General features: G+C 53.5%; 1 protein-coding gene across 29 annotated transcripts in view; it reads left to right on the plus strand.

The window, feature by feature from the left end:
* Positions 1-15,946: 15,946 nt before the first annotated feature.
* The window catches only part of DAB2IP (DAB2 interacting protein), a 211,232-nt gene continuing 208,734 nt past the window's right edge, over positions 15,947-18,444 (plus strand). For all 29 annotated transcript variants that reach the window (XM_078375548.1, XM_078375564.1, XM_078375550.1 and 26 more), the window contains exon 1: positions 15,947-16,101. Coding sequence is in view for 9 of the 29 variants with exons in the window: in XM_078375488.1 (XP_078231614.1) it covers positions 16,004-16,101 (98 nt within the window). In the remaining 20 variants the exon portion in view is untranslated. The remainder of the gene's footprint in view (positions 16,102-18,444) is intronic.

The raw sequence follows: 18,444 nt of genomic DNA on the forward strand, positions 1-18,444 counted from the left end.
CAGCGCCAGCACCTCCAGCTCATCGCCTGGTCCGCCTGCCGTCGTGACCCGCCTCGCCCACACGGTGGCACTGCGGGAACGGCCCAGCCTCTTCTCCCGGGCTCCGAGGGCTGGGGGCCATAGCGGCAGGGAAGGGGTGGTGCGTCTTCGGGAACCCATTGATTTCTTCGGCGTCCCGCCGGCAGCTTTACCAGGTGGCATCGGGGCGCTCGCTGGCAGCAGGTCAGTCGCTTCCATGGGTAGCTCCGGAGCATTAGGCGCCAACTGCCAGGCAGTTATCTATGCAGTGGTGCCGCCCAGCCCACCTCGCCGCCAGGAGTCAAAAGGGCTCTTGTCTCCCAGCTATGAGACTGGGTTCCCAGAGCAGGCCTGGAGGGCTCTCACGGAGCTTATTGGGACAGGCTTGGGGCCTGCCTCCAGAGGCCCTTAGGTTCAGGTCCCCGGCGGAGCGCAAGCCACCTTTGACCCACCTCACCCGTCAAGGGAACTACAGAGGAGGGAGCGGGGTCTTGCCTGGGTCCCTCTGGGCTGAGGTTAGGTGTTTCTAATCTCTCTCTGAATTCTCCCACATGCAAATCTGAGCAAACCACTCCCTGCCTAAGACACTCCATGGCTCCCTATCACCCTCAGGAGAGGGTCCAAGTCCCTAAGCCTGACTCCTGAGGTTCCTTACCACCCCCAACACCCAATGCACCATCTTCATTCCCTTCCACCTGTGAGGTGCTTTCTTACCTCTGAGCTTCCCACAGGCCATTCCCATTCACTCAAACACCTTTCCACTCCTTTTTCTTCTTGGAAAACTCTGACTCATCCTTCAGACCTATAGTTTAAATGTTGCCTCCTCCTGGAACTGCCCCCCCACCTCACGCCAAAGGTCCCCCAGGCTTCCCTTTACCAACATCACATGGAGTCTCCCTCTGTCACCTAAGCTGGAGTGCAGTGGTGTGATTTCTGCTCAGTGTAACCTCTGCCTTCCAGGTTCAAGCGATTCTTCTGTCTCAGCCTCCCAAGTAGCTGGAATTACAGGCGTGCAGCGGCTAATTTTTGTATTTTTAGTAGAGACAAAGTTTTGCCTTGTTGGCCAGGCTGGTCTTGAACTCCTGACCTCAAGTGATCCTCCTGCCTTGGCCTCACGAAGTGCTGGGATTATAGGCAGGAGCCATCACACCCAGCCTTCACTAATGATAGGTTTATTGCCTGACTCCGCCATTGGACAGTGACCCCAGGAGAGCAGGGGTCTGTCTGCCTGGGTCATTAGGGCTCTCTCAGGGCCAGGACCGCGCAGCACTCAGCAGGTGCTCCATAACTTGCTGTGCCATGAGTGAATGTTCGTGACCATGCATCTCATGGTGGTGGGTGCTTGAGGGGTATGCAAAGACGCTCTGTGGCCTGTGGGAAGGTGGAGGCGGCAGGGACAAGGCACATTACAACAGCCTGTCTAATGAGCCACTCGGCTTCCCTTGGACTCCTGCCATCTGACAAACCACAATGACTGGTGGCTGCCAGGCCTCTCCCCAGCACCCAGCGGGTGGCTGGACACAGGCTGACCTACAGTAGCACCAGAAAGAGGTGAGCCTGTGGGTCCCTTCACCCAGCCCTGCCTGGCCTCCTCCCTGTGCACGCAGTCGCCTCCCAGACCCAATGCCCAGCCTGCATGCCCAGCTGATGACGGACATTGCCTCAAGTGTCCTCCAGCATCTGAAAGTCATCTGAATTCATCATTTTCCTCAAAAATAGCTTCCCCTCCTGATTCCCCGTCTCAGGAATGGCTCCACCATCTCTGAAGCTATCACCCCACTTACCTCCCTCTACCATCACCCACCCATCACCAGAGTCTGGTCTCTAATTGAGGACCCCACCCTCTGCTTTGCTGAACTCTGCAGGGTTCTGGGAGGACAACTCCCTCGCCCACCCCTGAGCCCTCCTGAGCCCCATATCACAGCCAGGCTTATCTACTTTCAGTTCCCCAAATGAGCTGCGCCTGCCCTCTGCTCCTGGCCTCTGTCTGCGCTGTTCCCTCAGCCTGGTCTTCCCATTTTTACCTGGGAAATATGTGTGCACCCTCATGTTTCTGCTTAGACATCCCTTCTTCCAGGAAGTCCTCCCTGATTGGGTGACCCTCCTTGGGGCTCCCATGGTCACCTGGGCTTCACTGGACTCTGCCCTGGTCACACTGTGTTGCTGTTGCTTATCATCTGTCTGCTTGTTGCCAAATCTGGGGTCAGTGTTCAGTCCTCAACACACAGAGCTGCTCAGCCTGGCTTAACCCAGCCGGCCACGCCCTCCTTGCTGAAGGCCCTCCTCCTGGATTTTCAGGTCACTGCTGTCTCTGAGGTCTCTTGTTCATTGGCTGCTTCTACTCAGTTCTCTTGGCCGGTTCTTCCTCATCTCCTGCCCCTAACGTTGGTGTTTCCCGGTCTGGGTCCCAGGACCTCTTCTTCTGTCTACTCTCCTTCCCTTCGTGCTGGCCTCCAGGCACCTGGCCTCAATCCCATTTGCATGCTGACAGCCTCTGAATTTTCCGTCCTCCAGCTGCTCCTCACCTCTCCACTTGATGTCTAATGGACACCTCCAACCCAGCAAGTCCACATCAAGCTCTCAGCTTGAATCCTTCCCTCGAACCTCTTCCTCTACTCACTCCTCTTCTGGGATCCTCATCCTGCTGTTCAGGCCGAAAAGCTTGGTGTCATCTTTCACTCCTTTTTCTCAACCTACATCCAATCCATCGGGAAAGCCAGTGACCACCTTCAACATACACCAGCATCCCACCCCCTTCTCACCACCTCACCTGGACCACCTGGTCCAAGATCTCTTGGTAAAGCAAGTGCAGCAGCCTCCTGGCCCCATCACTGCTTCAGCCCTGGCTGCTACAGTCTATTCCCAACCAGCAACTGGCCTGGAAGTGAGGCCACGTTCATCCTCAGGAAGTGAGGCCACATTCATCCACCTCACCTGGAGTAACAGCCAAGCCCTTCCCTGCCTATGAGACCCTCTGGGGCTGACCTGCTCTCCCACCACTGCTGGCCTCAGAGCCTTGCACTGTTTGTTCCTTCTCCCTTTGACACTCCCCCCACTGTATCTGCACAGCGCCCTCCCTCTTGCTCTCGGATCTCTACTCAGGGAGGTCTCCTCTGGCCAACTGCATGCAAATCAGGTCCCCAGTACTTCCCATCTTAGACATATGTTTATATGTTCCTTACCTGTCTCCTCCACTAGAAATAAGTCTGTGAGGGCAGGAATTTCTTTCTCCTGTGTTTTTGGATGGATTTTTGGTATCTAGAATGGTATCTGGCATGTAGTAGACCCAGAAAAATATTTGCTAAATAAATGAATGAATGAACAAATGCCTCCTTCACCAGACAGTGAAGTTTAAAAGGGCAGACCCATGCTCGTACTCACCCACCATAGCTGGAGTACTTGAGCCTAATCAGGCCTCAGGAAATACTTCTTGAATGCATGAATGGATGGATGGATGGATGGAAAGATGTATGTATGCATGTATGGATCGATAAATGAATGGATGGATGGATGGATGAATAGATAGATGGATAAATGGATGAATGGATGGATGATGGGTGGATGAATAGATGGATGGATGGATAAATGGATGGATGGATGGATGAATGGATGGATGGATGGATGGATGATGGATGAATGGATGAATAGATGAATGAATAGACAGATGGACGGTTGGATAAACTGTCCCCAAAGGTTGCTACTCAGATAGGTATCCAGCCCAACTTTTCAGGAGGAGGCAGGTCTGTCCACCCCGCCAATGCCTGAGCCCCAGAGTCTCCTGGGGGCACCGGAGACACTGAGGTTCTAGCTCCTGATCACCCCATAGGACTTCCCCAGGTCCCAGAGGGTTTGCAGTGCTTGTTCCTGGCAGCAAGACTTGAAGCTGCTGCAGGATGCCACACTGATCCATAACTTCAGTTCTTGGGCCCTTTTCACAGCACTTTTGCTTCAGAGAATCTTTTTGACTAAAAGGCCAGCACCAGTGCACAGAGCTAGAGCCACACATTGGAGGGTCACAGCCGCATGGCTGGTAATCACCGAGGGAAGGAAGCAGCCTGGATGCCCAACAGTGGGGGACCGCCTGGGTACAGGGTGGCACAGCCTGCCATGTGGTGCTTGGTGGCCAATACAAAGATCAAAGAGGATGGATCCAGGTGCTGAGGTGGGAAGATTCAGGAGGAGTTGCCAAGTGTCAGAAGCATGTCATGGAACCACCGTGTGGAATGAGCCATGTGTGGTTAATTAATGAAGCCTGTGGGTGTGAGTGTGCCCTGATGTACATGTCTGTGTGCACTGGAAAGGGGTGGGACTCACACTCACCCACCTCCTAATCAGGTTGCCCCTGGATGAGGAGCGGGATTTGAAAGGACACTGGCCTAGATATCTCTTTTTTTTTTTTTTTGACATAGAATTTTGCTCCTGTCACCCAGACTGGAGTGCAATGGTGCAATCTAGGCTCACTGTAACCTCCGCCCTCCAGGTTCAAGAGAGTCTCCTGCCTCAGTTTCCCTAGTAGCTGGAATTACAAGCATGCACTACCATGCCTGGCTTATTTTTGTATTTTTAGTAGAGACGGGGTTTCACCACGTTGGCCAGGCTGATCTCGAACTGCTGACCTCAGGTGATCCACCCACCTCCGCCTCCCAAAGTTCTGGGATTACAGGCATGAGCCACTGCACCCAGCTGCAGATACTTCTTTACTGGCCAGGGCTTTCAACAATAAGCTTGTATTCCTGTGTAACTGGATGCACACTTTTAAAGAAACTGTCCCTGCATCTGTGTCAGCACTTGATCCTAACACACGTTTTTCTAGTTTTGTAATGGCAGGCAAAGGTTTGATTGGCAGTTGGGTGGGAAGGAGGGTGGGTTGGTGGGCAGTGGCTGCTTTTTTACTCAGGGTGGTAAATGTGGCATCTGTTGTCAAGCTCTGATCAAATCAACCCCAAAGCCTCACTTGGCATTCAAGACCCTCTTCTTCCCAGCATTCAAACACAATCTCCCAGTTTCCCCAAACACAAATAGCAGGGACAGCAAACTAGGGCCCACCGGCCAGACCCAGCCCATGGCTTGTTGGAAAACAATACTGTACTGTTTTATGGCACAAGAAAATGACAGGAAATTTAAATTTCAGTGTGAACAAATAAAGTTTTATTGGTACACAGCCATGCTCATTCATGTACACATTGTGGCTGCTTTTAAGCTACCGTGGCAGAGTTGAGTAGTTGCATCTCTGACTGTATGGCCTGTAGCACCTAAAATACTACCTGGCTCTTTACAGAATAAGTTTGCCAATCCCAATATATAATATCTTTCTTGGGGCCAGTCAGTTGCTCTGTGGCTTTTTTTCTCTTGGGTTCACCTACCCTAAATGCCCTCTCTGTCTTAGTGGGAAATTAGCCACCCTAAAGGACCCTTTCGAACCCTCCCCTCCACCAGGTGGGCTCACTTTACTGATCCTGCCCCTCCTGGCTTTTGCCTCGGGTGTCCCTCCCCACCCTCCCAACCCCCATCTGAGTGGAGAGCCTCATGGGCAGCAACTGAGTGATTCATCTCTGTCTCCAGCACTTGGCATAGTCCCTGGTGAAAGTTTGCTGAATTGCATGAACTGCTATCATTGCCGGGTTGGTGAAATGCTTCCAGGCTTCTTGAGGTTTTTCCTGACTAGCCACAAAACCTGAAAACTAGCCAAGAAGCATGGGGAAGGGTGGCTGTCGAGGGGGGTCAGGTGGAATGCAGAGAGCTGAGCTCATGTGGGGATTTCTGATGATCTCAGGGGCTTCCCCAGGGCAGAATCACTCCTTGTGACCATAGAGAATAAAACTAGGATGAGAGATTAGTTACTGGGTTCAATGGATGTTATTCACATGATGGACACCCTGTAAGTATCCCTGACTTGACCACTACACAATCTATGCATGTAACAGAATTACACATTTATCTCATATATTTGTACAAATGGGAAAAAAAAGAAAAGCTAGGACGGGGTGCTGTGGCACACGCCTGTAGTCCCAGCACTTTGGGAAGCCGAGGCAGGGGGATCACTTGATGTCAGGAGTTTGAGACCAGCCTGGCCAACATGGTGAAACCTTGTCTCTACTAAAAATACAGAAATGAGCCAGGCGGGGTGACATGTGCCTATAGTACCAGCTACTCGGGGGGCTGAGGTAGGAGAGTAGCTTGAACCCACAAGGTAGAGGTTGAAGTGAGCCAAGGTCATGGAACTGTATTCCAGCCTGGGCAACACAGCAAGACCCCATTAAAAAAAAAAAAAGCTAGGATCAGGATTGCCTGGAGGTAGGGAGTTCCCCATTTTGGGAGGTAAGCAAGTAGAGTTTAGATCAAGGATGTCATGGAGGACATTGCTGCTCTGTTGGAGGGTTTACTGGATGAGGTCTCCAGTTGCTTCCAACCCAGAGCCCAGGAAGCCTGGGGTTCTCTGATGATGGCCAGGCCCTTGTGCCTCACCAAGGCCAAGCTATGGGGGCAGGGAAAGAGGACAGAGAGCCCCATTCCTGCAAGCTGCTGAAAATCCCACTCCATCCACACAAGCCTGTGCCTCATCCCTGCCTTGAACTCCTACAATTGTGTGCCTGCTACAGGAATCCGGGGCACAGCTTCCTAGAACACCAGGCAGGGCCATGGGACCCAGCAGCCGGGACATCGCAAGTCCAGCCCCATAGTTCATCATGAAACTGATGATTTCCAGGAACTTTGAGGACCCCAGACCATCATCTCCATCCACTCAGCCCTGGAAATCCGCTAACTCCAGGCGTTTATTTATAGCTTGCCTTCTTTCCTGGAAAGGTTTGAGGTATGATAGTTCCATCTCACATTTGGCACTAAGAGAAGGCCACAGGGCATTGTGGTTGGGAGTCTGGGTGTGGAGTCAGCTGTGTGATGGGGGAGGGGGTGCCAAGTTATTTAACTTCCACAGCAGAACCACCGCGGAGGACTCAAATTTCTAACCCAGCCCCAGAAGCGTGGTGCCTGTCACATCCTCCCTCTGTGAGGTTGATAAGCCACTTCCTCCTCTGAGCCCGGGTTTCCTCGGGACAGTTGGGATTCCCTGAGAGAATGTGGGAACTCACTGGACCCTAGGCAAGCATGCACATGGGACAGCCAGCTGTCTGTGGCCCCTGCTCGCCCTGGGGAGCCGATGGCAGGACCGCCGCTGGCAATGCACCCTCATCCTGTGGGCTGGCTCAGAACTCGTAAGGCGGTGCCAACCCTTGGTTCAAGGCCTTTGGATGAGTCAAGAAAGCCTCTGTACAACCAACCCCTGTGACACGAGTTTACCTATATAACAAATCCGTACCTGTAAACCTAAACCTAATATAAAAGTTAAAAAAAAAAAAAAAAGAAGAAAGCAGAGCCCACCCACTCCCTAAATGTGGGGCTGAAGAAGGACAGTTGCAGGAGGGTCCCAGGGTGCACAGTGAGACCACCAGGGAGCAGACCAAAGCCTGGCTTAGACATTTCTTTCTCTTGAAGCCCCTTCCCAGCTCGGAGCCTCCCCGCCACCCCATCCAGACATGCTCCTGCCCTCCTTGGCTAAGAGGCACTGGCGTTTCCATGGGGTGAATAGTGACTTCCGGCCAGGTGGACTTGCATTCAAACCCTAGCTCTGCTGCTTCTGCTTCTCAGCCACTGGAACACCTCTCAGTTTTCCCATCTGTGAAATGGGGCTCAGAAAACCTTTTTAGAAGGCTGGTATATGAGACCGAGAGGGAAGCCGGTACCTCAATAAGGGCTCCTGGATGGAGTGCGTACAAGGCATGGAAGGAGTGGGGAAAAAAATAACAAAGACAGCCAACGCTTAATCACTCCACAAATACTTTTATTTTTTGAGACAGGGTCTTGCTCTATAATGCAGGCTGGAGTGCAACGGTGCGGTCATGGCTCCATGCAGCCTCGACACCTCAGGCTCAAGTAATTCTCCCACCTCAGCTTCCTGAGTAGCTGGGACTACAGGCGTGTACTATCATGCCTGGCAAATTTTTGTATTTTTTTGTAGAGATGGGATTTTGCCATGTTGCCCAGGCTGGTCTTGAACTCCTGGGTTCAAGCGATTCACCTGCCTCAGCCTCCTGATGTGTTAGGGTTACCAGCATGAGCCACCATGCTCAGCCAAATATTTTATTCAATACGTGTTTATTGGGGTCCACTGCGCTGGCACCATTCTAGATGCTGTGGATACAGCCTGGAGCTTGCACGAAGGCAGGGGCTGGAGAATGATACACAAATAAATATATAAATAATGTCAGGTGGGATCCGAAGGGCCAGGAAGAAAACTAAAGCCAGGACAGGGGCAGGTAAAGCAATGAGAGGGGCAGGAGTTTGAGACCAGCCTGGCCCATGTGGTGAAACCTGTCTCTACTAAAAATGCAAAAATTAGCCAGACATGGTGGCGCACACCTCTAATCCCAGTTACTCAGGAGGCTGAGGCAGGAGAATTGCTTGAACCTGGGAGGCAGAGGTTACAGTGAGTTGCAATCATGCTGCTGCACTTCAGCCTGGGCGACAGAGCAACTTCCATCTCAAAAAAAAAAAAAGAAGGGGAAGGGGAAGGGGAAAGGGAAGAAGAGGAAGAGGAAGAAGGGGAGGAGGAAGAAATAAGGAAGCCCTGCCCTGAGGTGAGATGCGCAGAGCGGTGCAGAGAAAAACAGAAGGGCAGTGTGGTTGAGGGATGGGGGAGAGGGAGAGGGAAAGGGAGAAAGGAAAAGGAGAGAGGGAGGGAGAAAAGGAGAGAGGGGAGGAGGGAGATGAGGTGGTGGGCAGATTTTGCAGGCTGTGTTACGGGCTATGGATTTTAGATTCACTGAGCACCTCCCCAATCTAAGTTTTTGTTGTTTTTTTGTTTTGTTTTGTTTTCTTGAGAAGGCGTTCCACTCTTGTTGCCCAGGCTGGAGTGCAATGGTGTGATCTCAGCTCACTGCAACCTCCATCTCCTGGGTTCAAGCGATTCTCCTGCCTCAGCCTCCCGAGTATCGGGGATTTACAGGCATGCACCACCACGCCCAGCTAATTTTGTATTTTTAGTAGAGATAGGGTTTCTCCAAGTTAGTCAGGCTGGTCTCGAACTCCTGACCTCAGGTGATCCACCCACCTCGGCCTCCCAAAGTGCTGGGATTACAGGTTTGAACCACCAAAACAGAACTTGAGCCCCACGTTCTATTTTAAGTTCTATCTGAATTAACTCATTAGTTCTCCTAATGGCCCTCCAGGCATGGCCTATTTTTATCCTTGATTACAGATGAGGAAACAGAGGCACTGAGAAGTAAAATCACTTGCCCAGGGTCATCCAGCTGGTAAATAGGGAACTGGAACTTGGACCCAGGCAGGCTGATGCCAGATCCCAGTTCCAAACCTTACAGGCAAGCTCTGCTACCTGTCCTCGAGGCACCGAAGCCTGAGCTGAGGCTGGATTTCAGCCCACCTGGGTCTGGCTAAATGGCTGGGGTCTGTGTTCTGGAGACAGGTGGTGCTGGGTTGAGGAGAGTGCCCCAGCCTTACTTAGGTCAGGCTCCACCTTGGCTCAGAATCTCAGAAAGAGTAAGACACTATGGGCCCCCTATAGGCTCTATTTGGCCTTGAACAGCAGGATTTAGTTAGAAAATCAGTGGCTTATGCCTGTAATCCCAGCACTCTGGGAGGCTGAGGCAGGCAGATCCCTTGAGTCAGGAGTTTGAGACCAGCCTGGCTAACATGGTGAAACTCTCTCTCTACTAAAAATACAAAATTAGCAGAGTGTTGTGGCAGGTGCCTGTAATCCTAGCTACTTGGAAGGCTGAGGCATGAGACTCACTTGAGCCTGGGAGGCAGAGGTTGCAGTGAACTGAGATTGTGCCACTGCACTCCAGCCTAGAGCACAGAGCAACGTTGTCTCAAAAAAAAAAAAAAAAAAAAGAAAAATCAAAACCCATGGCAGGAAAATTACCTGCAAGTATACACAGTCAGGTATTCACACATTTGCATGCCTTGGTACATGCAGTAATGTCCGTCCTCCTCTAGTCTGCTTGATGAGCTCCTCTTCATCCCTCGTAGCCCACCTGGGCTGGCCCCTCTGCAAAGGCATTACTAGATCCTGCTGAGCAGATCTCTCCCGTCATGCTGCTGCTTTACCTGTCTTCCTACAGCTTTTAGACTCCTGGGTTTTGGTTTCAGTTATTCCTTTGTGTCTGACTCTCCACCCAGCCCAGGCCTTGGCAGGGGCAGAGGGGGTGAGTGGGGCAGATGCCACATCTTGTTGTGCCAGCCTCACTGGCCACATCCTCCCCAGCAGGGCAGCCAATGAACAAGCCGGCCACCAGCTGCTGCTGTCTTCCCCTGATACCCACTGAGGGACCCTGGTCCACCCACTCCCTCCTGCTGACATCCTTCCACGCAGCCAGACTTGGGGGGCCAGTGGCCACCAGTGACTCCTCAGCTTTTTCCTTTAGATGGAGTGACAGGTCACGTCTGGAACCCAGGAATTCCTGCTGCTGCTGCTGGAACAGGGTCATGCGGGCTGTCGGGGAGCTGTGGCTCCCAGATCTATACACTCTGTTCCCACCATTCCATGGAGCTCTGATCCCACAGCCAGTAGTGACCTCGACATCACCACGTGTCAGTCTACATTTCTCAGACTTAACGTCACCACGGCAGAGTTCCCTCTGCCCAGGCCTAACCCTCTCCTGTCCTCCCCTAGCTCTGTGGACCAACCCAATTGCTCAGGCCAAGAGCCTCAGAGTCTGCCTGGACATGTTTATTTTCCCTTCCTCCAACTCCATCAGCCTGTGCCTGAGGTCCTCGCATGTATCCTTTTTTTTTTTTCTTTTTAAGTTGGAGTCCGCTCTGTCACCCGGGCTGGGGTGCAGGGGCACAATGGCACAATCTCAGCTCACCGAAACCTCTGCTTCCTGGGTTCAAGTGATTCTCCTGCCTCAGCCTCCCATGGGTGATTATAGGCACCCACCACCAAGCCAGGCTAATTTTTGTATTTTTAGTATAGATGGGGTTTCACCATGTTGGCCAGGCTGGTCTTGAACTCCCGACCTCAAGTGATCTGCTCACCTTGGTCTCCCAAAATGCTGGGATTATAAGCATAAGCCACTGCACCGGATCACCACATGTATCCTGAGTCTGTTTACTTTTCCCCACCATTGCTACCAACACCCCGACTGAGGACTTTCTCCTTAGAGACCACAGCCATGTCCCACTGGCCTCCTGATCCTCTCTGGCCACTCCTCCAGTCACTTTCCCCTTATAGCCAGGGAGCCTCTCATGTCACTCTCCTGCTTCAACCTGCAATGGCTCCCACGTCCCCTGGCCCATAGGTCCTTGGCGAGGTGGCCTCTGTGACCTTCCCCTCTTCTCCTGGACTACTCTCCCAGCTGTTCCCAGCGCCAGCCATGTGGCCATCATTCCTACCCTCCTGCTCAACCAGCTCACTCTTGCCCTGGCTTTGCAGCAGCTCTGCTCACTCCTGGGTGCTTGGCCCCTGAACTCTGCATGGCTGGCTCCTGCTTGCCAGGCAGGTTACTGCTCAGATGTCACCCCCTCTGTTGTGGGGCCCCCATTTAATTCTCTGAATAGCACTCCTTTCCACCGGGCAGTATGTGTGTCTCCCCCACAGCTAGAATGAAAATCCAAAGGAGCAGGGACACCCACCATCCCAGGCCCTCTACAGAGCTGGGCACAAAATCAGACTCAACAATGGCTGGTGGAATGAATAAAAGAACAGAGGGGGTGCTGGCTGGGCGCACTGGCTCATACCTGTAATCCCAGCACTTTGGGAGGCTGAGGTGGGCAGATCCCAAGGTCAGGAGATAGAGACCATCCAGGCCAACATGGTGAAACCCCATCTCTACTAAAAATACAAAAATTATTTGGGCATGGTGGTGCATGCCTGTAATCTCAGCTACTTGGGAGGCTGAGTCAGGAGAATCACTTAAACCCAGGAGGTGGAGGTTGCAGTGCGCCGAGATTGTGCCACTGCACTCCAGCCTGGTGACAGAGTGAGACTCAGTCTCACACACACACACACACACACACAAAAGAACAGAGGGGGTTTGACTGCTCTTTGCCGCCATGCTGGAAATGTGCAAATGCAGGCTCTTTTTGACCCAGCAACTTGGCGTCTAGGGTTTTCCCCTAAAGAGATCGGTAGACAGATGAACACAGAAGTACAGTCAAGGTATTCCTTGCAGCTGGGTATAGTGGCTCACACCTGTAATCCCAGCACTTTGGGAGGCCGAAGTGGGTGGATCACTTGAGGTCAGGACCTGACCAGCCTGGCCAGCATGGCAAAACCTTGTCTCTACTAAAAGTACAAAATTGGCCAGGCGAAGAGGCACGTGCCTGTAGTCCCAGCTACTGGGGAGTCTGAGGCAGGAGAATTACTTGAACCCTGTAGGTGGTGGTTGCAGTGAGCCGAGAACACGCCACTACACTCTAGCCTGGGCAACAGAGCAAGACTCCATCTCAGAAAAAAAAGTTATTTCCCGCAGCGTTGCTTTTCATCACGACCACTGGCAGCAACCCAGGTGTCCATCAATAGGAGATTGGCTCATAGCAAGTGTGGCGCAGCAAAGGGTGGAATATTGTGCAGCCACTAAACAGGAGATGGGTCTCCTTTCACCAAGGGAAGGAAGCAGAGCCTAGTGCCCGATGTTCAGTACGATGAATCCCTGGAGGGTAGGTGCTCTGGTCGCACTTAAATATGTCTAATTCATAGCAAGGGGGAAATGGATAGGGAGGTGGGAACTGCCAGGGTCATCCAAGTCTGTACCTTGACCAGTGAAGAAAGTGAGGCACAGGGAAGCAAGACCCTCTACCTAGGTCACACCCCTGCCTGGAGGCATAGCCAGAGCTGAGGTCCAGTTCTTTCTGCCACTGAGACCTCCTTCTGCTCTCAGCAGGTTCTGGGGGTACAGCCAGCGGAATGAAGGGTACATTCTGAGCCTCACTGTAGACCCTCAAGTCAAGTCCTCTCTTTTGGAGCCTCAGTTTCCTCATCTGTAAAATGGGCCCATGTTCTCCCACACTTCCTTTACTAGGCTGTGGAGATGATGGTTTGTATGAGGATGAGCATTGCCCTTTACTGAATGCTTCAGACACACCCAGCCCTGCCCTAAGGCTTTGATGCACATTATCCCATTTCATCTGCAAAATAACCCTCTGAAGTAAGGGCTGTGAATAGCCTCATTCTGCCAACACGACTCACAAGAGTTGAGTAACTCACCCAGTGGCACCCAGCTAGTTGGCAGCAGAACCTGGATATAAATCCAGATGGTCAATTTCAGCCCCATCCTGCTAACCACCACATTCTATCTGAAAAGAGACTGCGTGTGCATATGTACGACTGGGCACGCAGATCCCCTGGGGCCTTGGAGGAACAGGGAGAGCTAGACCTGAATCTATTCATTGGCCGGTGGTCCAAGGACCTGATTTCCCCCTTCTGCCTCCCCAGCCCCCAGCCTGCCCTACCCACTGACGAGAGTCAGGGAGCCTGGTGCCTGCAGCTAGCCTGGGTAGGGCGAGTCTCCCTGTAATTAAGGCAGCAGGAGGTTGGGAGCTGGGATCCCTGTCATCCAGGGTTGGGGAGGAGGGGTGATGAGTGACAGAAGGAGCCTCCCTGTACCAGGCCTACCACGTCAGCAGCCACTGGCTGCTCTGGGAGCCGCTGGGCAGCAGTGGGTGGCTGGGAGCAAGCCTGGTGGGGTCTTCCCTCCCTGCCACCCCTGGCCTGGCCCCTCCTGTTAGCCTCCCACCTTGACTTCCTGTCTCTCTGCATCTCCCTTCTCTTAATGTCTCCTCCACCGGAGCACCAGAGCCATGTCTCCAAAAACCAGGTCACCCAGGTTTGGCTTCTGGAGTTCCAGCCATGCTGTGGGACAGGGGATTTCTCCTGCTTTAAGAGAATAGTGGGAAGAAGGCTTTGGGGAGTGGCTTGCAGGTGCTCCCGGGCAGCTGTTGGAAAGGAGGTCATTCTCCAGAACAAATGCCTGCTGGGGCTGTGTCACCCTCCGGAATACACCCACACTCCCAGGCTGGCACTCCAGGCCCCTTCTTGATCTAGCCCAAACCTGGTCATCAGCCCTGACGTCCTCCCAGTCACCTGTCCAGTCCATTGTGTGTGACCTTCCGGCCTCCACACCTTTGCTTGTGCCATTCCCTCTGACTGGGACACCCTTACTTTTCCCTGCTCTTCTTCCTCTGCCCAGTTCAAACACCTCCTCCTCTCGGCAATCTTCTCTGATTGAGCCCAAATGAAGCTTTCTCTCTCCCATAAGCCCATGGTACTGCCTTGTGGTCTGGGTGGGCTTGTGGGAGAGGGAGATGAAGATTCTTTTTTTTTTTTTTTTTTTGAGATGGAGTCTCACTCTGTCTCCCAGGCAGTGGTGTGATCTCGGCTCACTGCAACCGCCACCTCCCAAGTTCAAGTGATTCTCCTGCCTCAGCCTCCCGTGTAGCTGGAATTAAAGGTGTGTGCCACCACGCCTAGCTAATTTATTTTAATTTTTAGTAGAGACAGGGTTTCACCATGTTGATCAGGCTGGTCTCGAACTCCTGACCTCAGGTGATGCACCTGCCTCAGCCTCCCACAGTGCTGGGATTACAGGCGTGAGCCACCGTGCCCGGCATGGAGAAGCAGATTGAATACAGACGGATTGAGATGCATCTTTGTCCTCCCCACCATCCCAGCACCAAGGCTGTGCCCTCTCTGGGGTCCAGGCCTGCCCTGGAGGTCATGCACAACCGTGGCCTTGGTCAAGTCACATTGCCTCTCTAAACTGCATTGTCCCTATCTGTAAAATGGGAGAATCAGAGTTTCTCCGGAAGGGACCATCGTGAGGAGCGCATGAGACAATGTGGGCAAATACTCAAAACGGCGCCCACCTCTGGCGCCTGCTTAATAAATAACACCCAGTGTTCCTGCAGCTGTGGCTGTGGAGGCTGCATCTCCCTCTCTCCTGGTGGCTTGATGGCCTCCCTCTTTTACAAGGTTGTCAGGGAGGCCTTCCCAAAGGACAGTCTGGATCATGTCACTCTCACAGACCCTCCTCAGGGCAGGCCTGGGCCCATCCCCACAGCCCTGACTGACCCACTCCTGCCTCTCTCCTGGCTCCCCTGTCCCATCTCACCAGCCCGACTCATTCGCTCTGCTCCAACCACCTGGAACTTATCTGGGGGGCACTGAACGCCCCATGCACCCTTTTACCTCAAGGCTGTTGCATCAGGCCACTCCCTCCTTCTGTACCTGGCTAACTCCTGCTGATCCTTTAGGCCCCAGCTTAGGTGCCCATTCCTCCAGGAAGCCTTCCCTGACCACCTCTTCTATCCAGGTGAGGCACCCCTTCTCTGTGTTCCTGCAGCTGCACTGCAATGACCTGTTTTCCTGTGAGCTCCAAGAAGCCAGGCACTGTGCCTCGCTCCCTGCTGCAAACTCAGCACCGGGCACAGTGTCTGGTGTGGACTAGATGCTCAAAAGATATTTAGTGACTAACTGAATGGATGGATGAGTCAATTTCTGCATCCCCCACACTGCGGGAAATGTCTGTAGAACAGATTTGAGTGGGAGGTTCCAGCAGGGCCTGGGTTTGGGCTCTGGGGGTAAACAGAGCAGACCCCAACGCCTCCCCTGGAGGGCTGGGCTCCCGGCTTTCCACAGACCCCCTGGGCCCCAGAGCCGGCTTCCAGATGCTAAGCCCGCATCAGCCTTACCTCTTAGCTTTTCCATCTGCACAGCCGGGCCAGATCCCCGCAGCCAGCATCGCGGGCAGCCAGGCCAACTGTCCCGGCGTCTTCCTATTTTAGACATCTCGCTGCCTCAGTCCCTTCTAATGTTTCCAGCCAGGCTGCGGGGGGAGTAAAAAGAGGTTACTGCTACTTTAAATGTACTGTATGAAGGCGAGGGCTGGAAAGGGGCCTGCTTGCAGGAATACCCAGTCATCTAGTTGGAAAAGCCGCCAGATGGAATACAAAAGGAAGAACCCAGCCGCTCATGGAGACAGCCTCGGTTCATAAATCAGGTGGGGCCAGGGGCTGGGGGCCCACACGCCATGGAGCCCGACTCCCTCCTGGACCAAGACGACTCCTACGGTAAGACAGTGCTGGCAAAGTGCAGAGCTGGGGGTTTCAGCATCGCTACTCAAAGGACTTTTCTCTGCTGTAGGAATCTGAGTTGGAGCGGGTAGGGGGTCAGGTATCTGGGCACTGTCTGGTCCCAGGACCCATTGGGTTATGAGGCTCAGGGCTGGAGGGTCCCTGGAGCGGGAAGCCCCTCAGACTCCGGGCATTGACAGCGTCGAGGGGAGGGAGAGAGAGTTTCTCAGCTGTTTCTGTTTTGCTCCTGGCCGAGAAGGAAAGGAAGGAAGTTTTGCAGCCCCCCTGCCTGTCTGCCTGCCTCACTGTTCGCTAGGCCTGCCCTGTGTGGTGGGGAATTCAATTAGTGTGATCCTGCAGATAAATATAGATGGAAGAGGCAACAGGAACATACCCTGTAATTAAAGGCCACAGCTCGATCTGAAAGCACTCCCTGTGTGACAGGGCCCCAGTGGCTGCCACCGGGGAGCTGCCCCTGTGCAGCTGCCCAGGCCACTGGAAGCCCTGCATGCTTTGTTGGGGAAAAGTTGCTTGGGACAGAGCCCATGCAGAGAGTCTGGAACAGGGATTTATAAGATTCGGAAGGGTTCCTTCAGGTGGTTTCTGCAGGCCTGGGGCTCTAGGGATACAGTACCTCAGCTCCTGCGCTGCTCAGCCTGGCCAGACAGCTCACCTTTGGCTGGGATGCCCAGCAGAGCCTGGCCGTCTCTGAACAACCAAGGAGGGACACAAGAGTGGCTGATGGATGGAGGCTGGGCGTGGGGGCATGCGGGAGCAGGTTTTAGGACTTAGCCGGGAGAAGGCCCTGTTGGCCTCGGAAGAGGTGGTAATTGCAGGGCAACCTCATCCCAGCCTGGGTCAGGTCAGCCTTCTGGGGCTCAGGTCCTCCTGAGACCACAGTTCTACGTAGAATACCAAGTTCTTGTTTCTCTGGATGTCCCCCCACCCCATCCAGGCCTGGCTGCCTGGCACAGATTCAAGGCCAAATTTCCTTCCTCCTGCAGGAGCTCAGTCCTTTCCAGGGAAAGGGGCCCTTTGCCACGTTTAGAGCTGCAGTCCTCAGGGAATCTTAGCAAGGCCCAGCCCCCAGACCCAGCATCTTTGGGCAGTCATGGGGAGTCGATGCATGCAGAGTGACCTCCATGCACCAAGCCCCGTGTCAGGATCAGGGGTGCAATACAAGGAGCCCAGTCCTAACAAATAGTTGATGCTTCGTGAATGGAAAGAGAGAGAAGGGGAGGAGAGAGGGGAAGAAATAGAGCAGCCTTTGCCCTGGAAGAGCTCCCAGTCTGGAATGGGAGACAGACAAACGATCCCAGACTCAATTCAGAGTGATCTGGTCCTTGGGGAGGCTGGGGGCAGACAGTCTAGGGGTGTGGGACAGGCCTGCCTGCCTCCAGAGCTGTTCACCGGAAGCTTGGCATCAGGATGGGTATGGGCTCATTGGATGTCTGGATGCTCCCTTAGGGAGGGCACTGACCTTTAAGAGGCAGGTGAGGGAGTGGGGGGACTAGCCCTAGCCAGGGATGTCTCAGGAACCCACATTCCCACTTGCTGTCCTCCAGATTTGCAAGCAGCAGCCTCTGGGCTGGGCAAGGCTGGAAACTGAGGCTGCCTCCACCCTCCCAGAAAGGCCTCATGCACAATCAGCCCCTTGTCCTGGCCTGTCACGGGGCCGGTTGCTGATCTCCTGGAAGCTGGCCAGGCAGGGAGGTAAGGGATTCAAGAGGAAGAGGACAGAGAGGGCCTTAGGAAAGGGACAGGCAGGCATGGAGTGGAGCCCAGGCTCTCTCTGGGAGCAAACCCAGGCCCAGCTGGAGAGGGGTCTGGCTTTCCCAGCCAGGGTCTCCACCCAGCCAGCCTCAGGGGTGCAGGGCTGAAGGAGAGGCCATCCTGGGTCAGGGCAGCAAAGGAAAATTGTGGCCTCAGCGAGTCACTTCCCAGTCTGAGCCCTGGTTCTCCATTCATTCATTTAACAATTACCTTCAGATTGTGGACTGGGCTTTGGTGTTCAAGAGCAAATCAAACCTTGTGACATTCCTAGGCTAATATAAGAGAGATGCAGGTGCTCTGATGGCGGAAGTCAAGGCATCATGGAAGCCCTAACCCCACACTTGGATTCCAGAAAGGCCTCCTGGCAGAGGTGACTCCTCCACTGAAGAAGTCAATGATTCCCTCTATATCAGTCAGCTCAGGCTGCCATAACAAAGACAAGGTGACTTACACAGCAAAGGTTTCAAAAACAGAAATTAAGACAGAAGGCTGGGCACAGTGGCTCACACCTGAAATCTCAGCACTCTGGGAGACCAAGGCAGGTGGATCACTTGAGACCAGGAGTTT

Source organism: Callithrix jacchus, chromosome 1 (assembly GCF_049354715.1).
Source record: "Callithrix jacchus isolate 240 chromosome 1, calJac240_pri, whole genome shotgun sequence".
NCBI classification, from domain to species: Eukaryota; Metazoa; Chordata; class Mammalia; order Primates; family Cebidae; genus Callithrix; species Callithrix jacchus.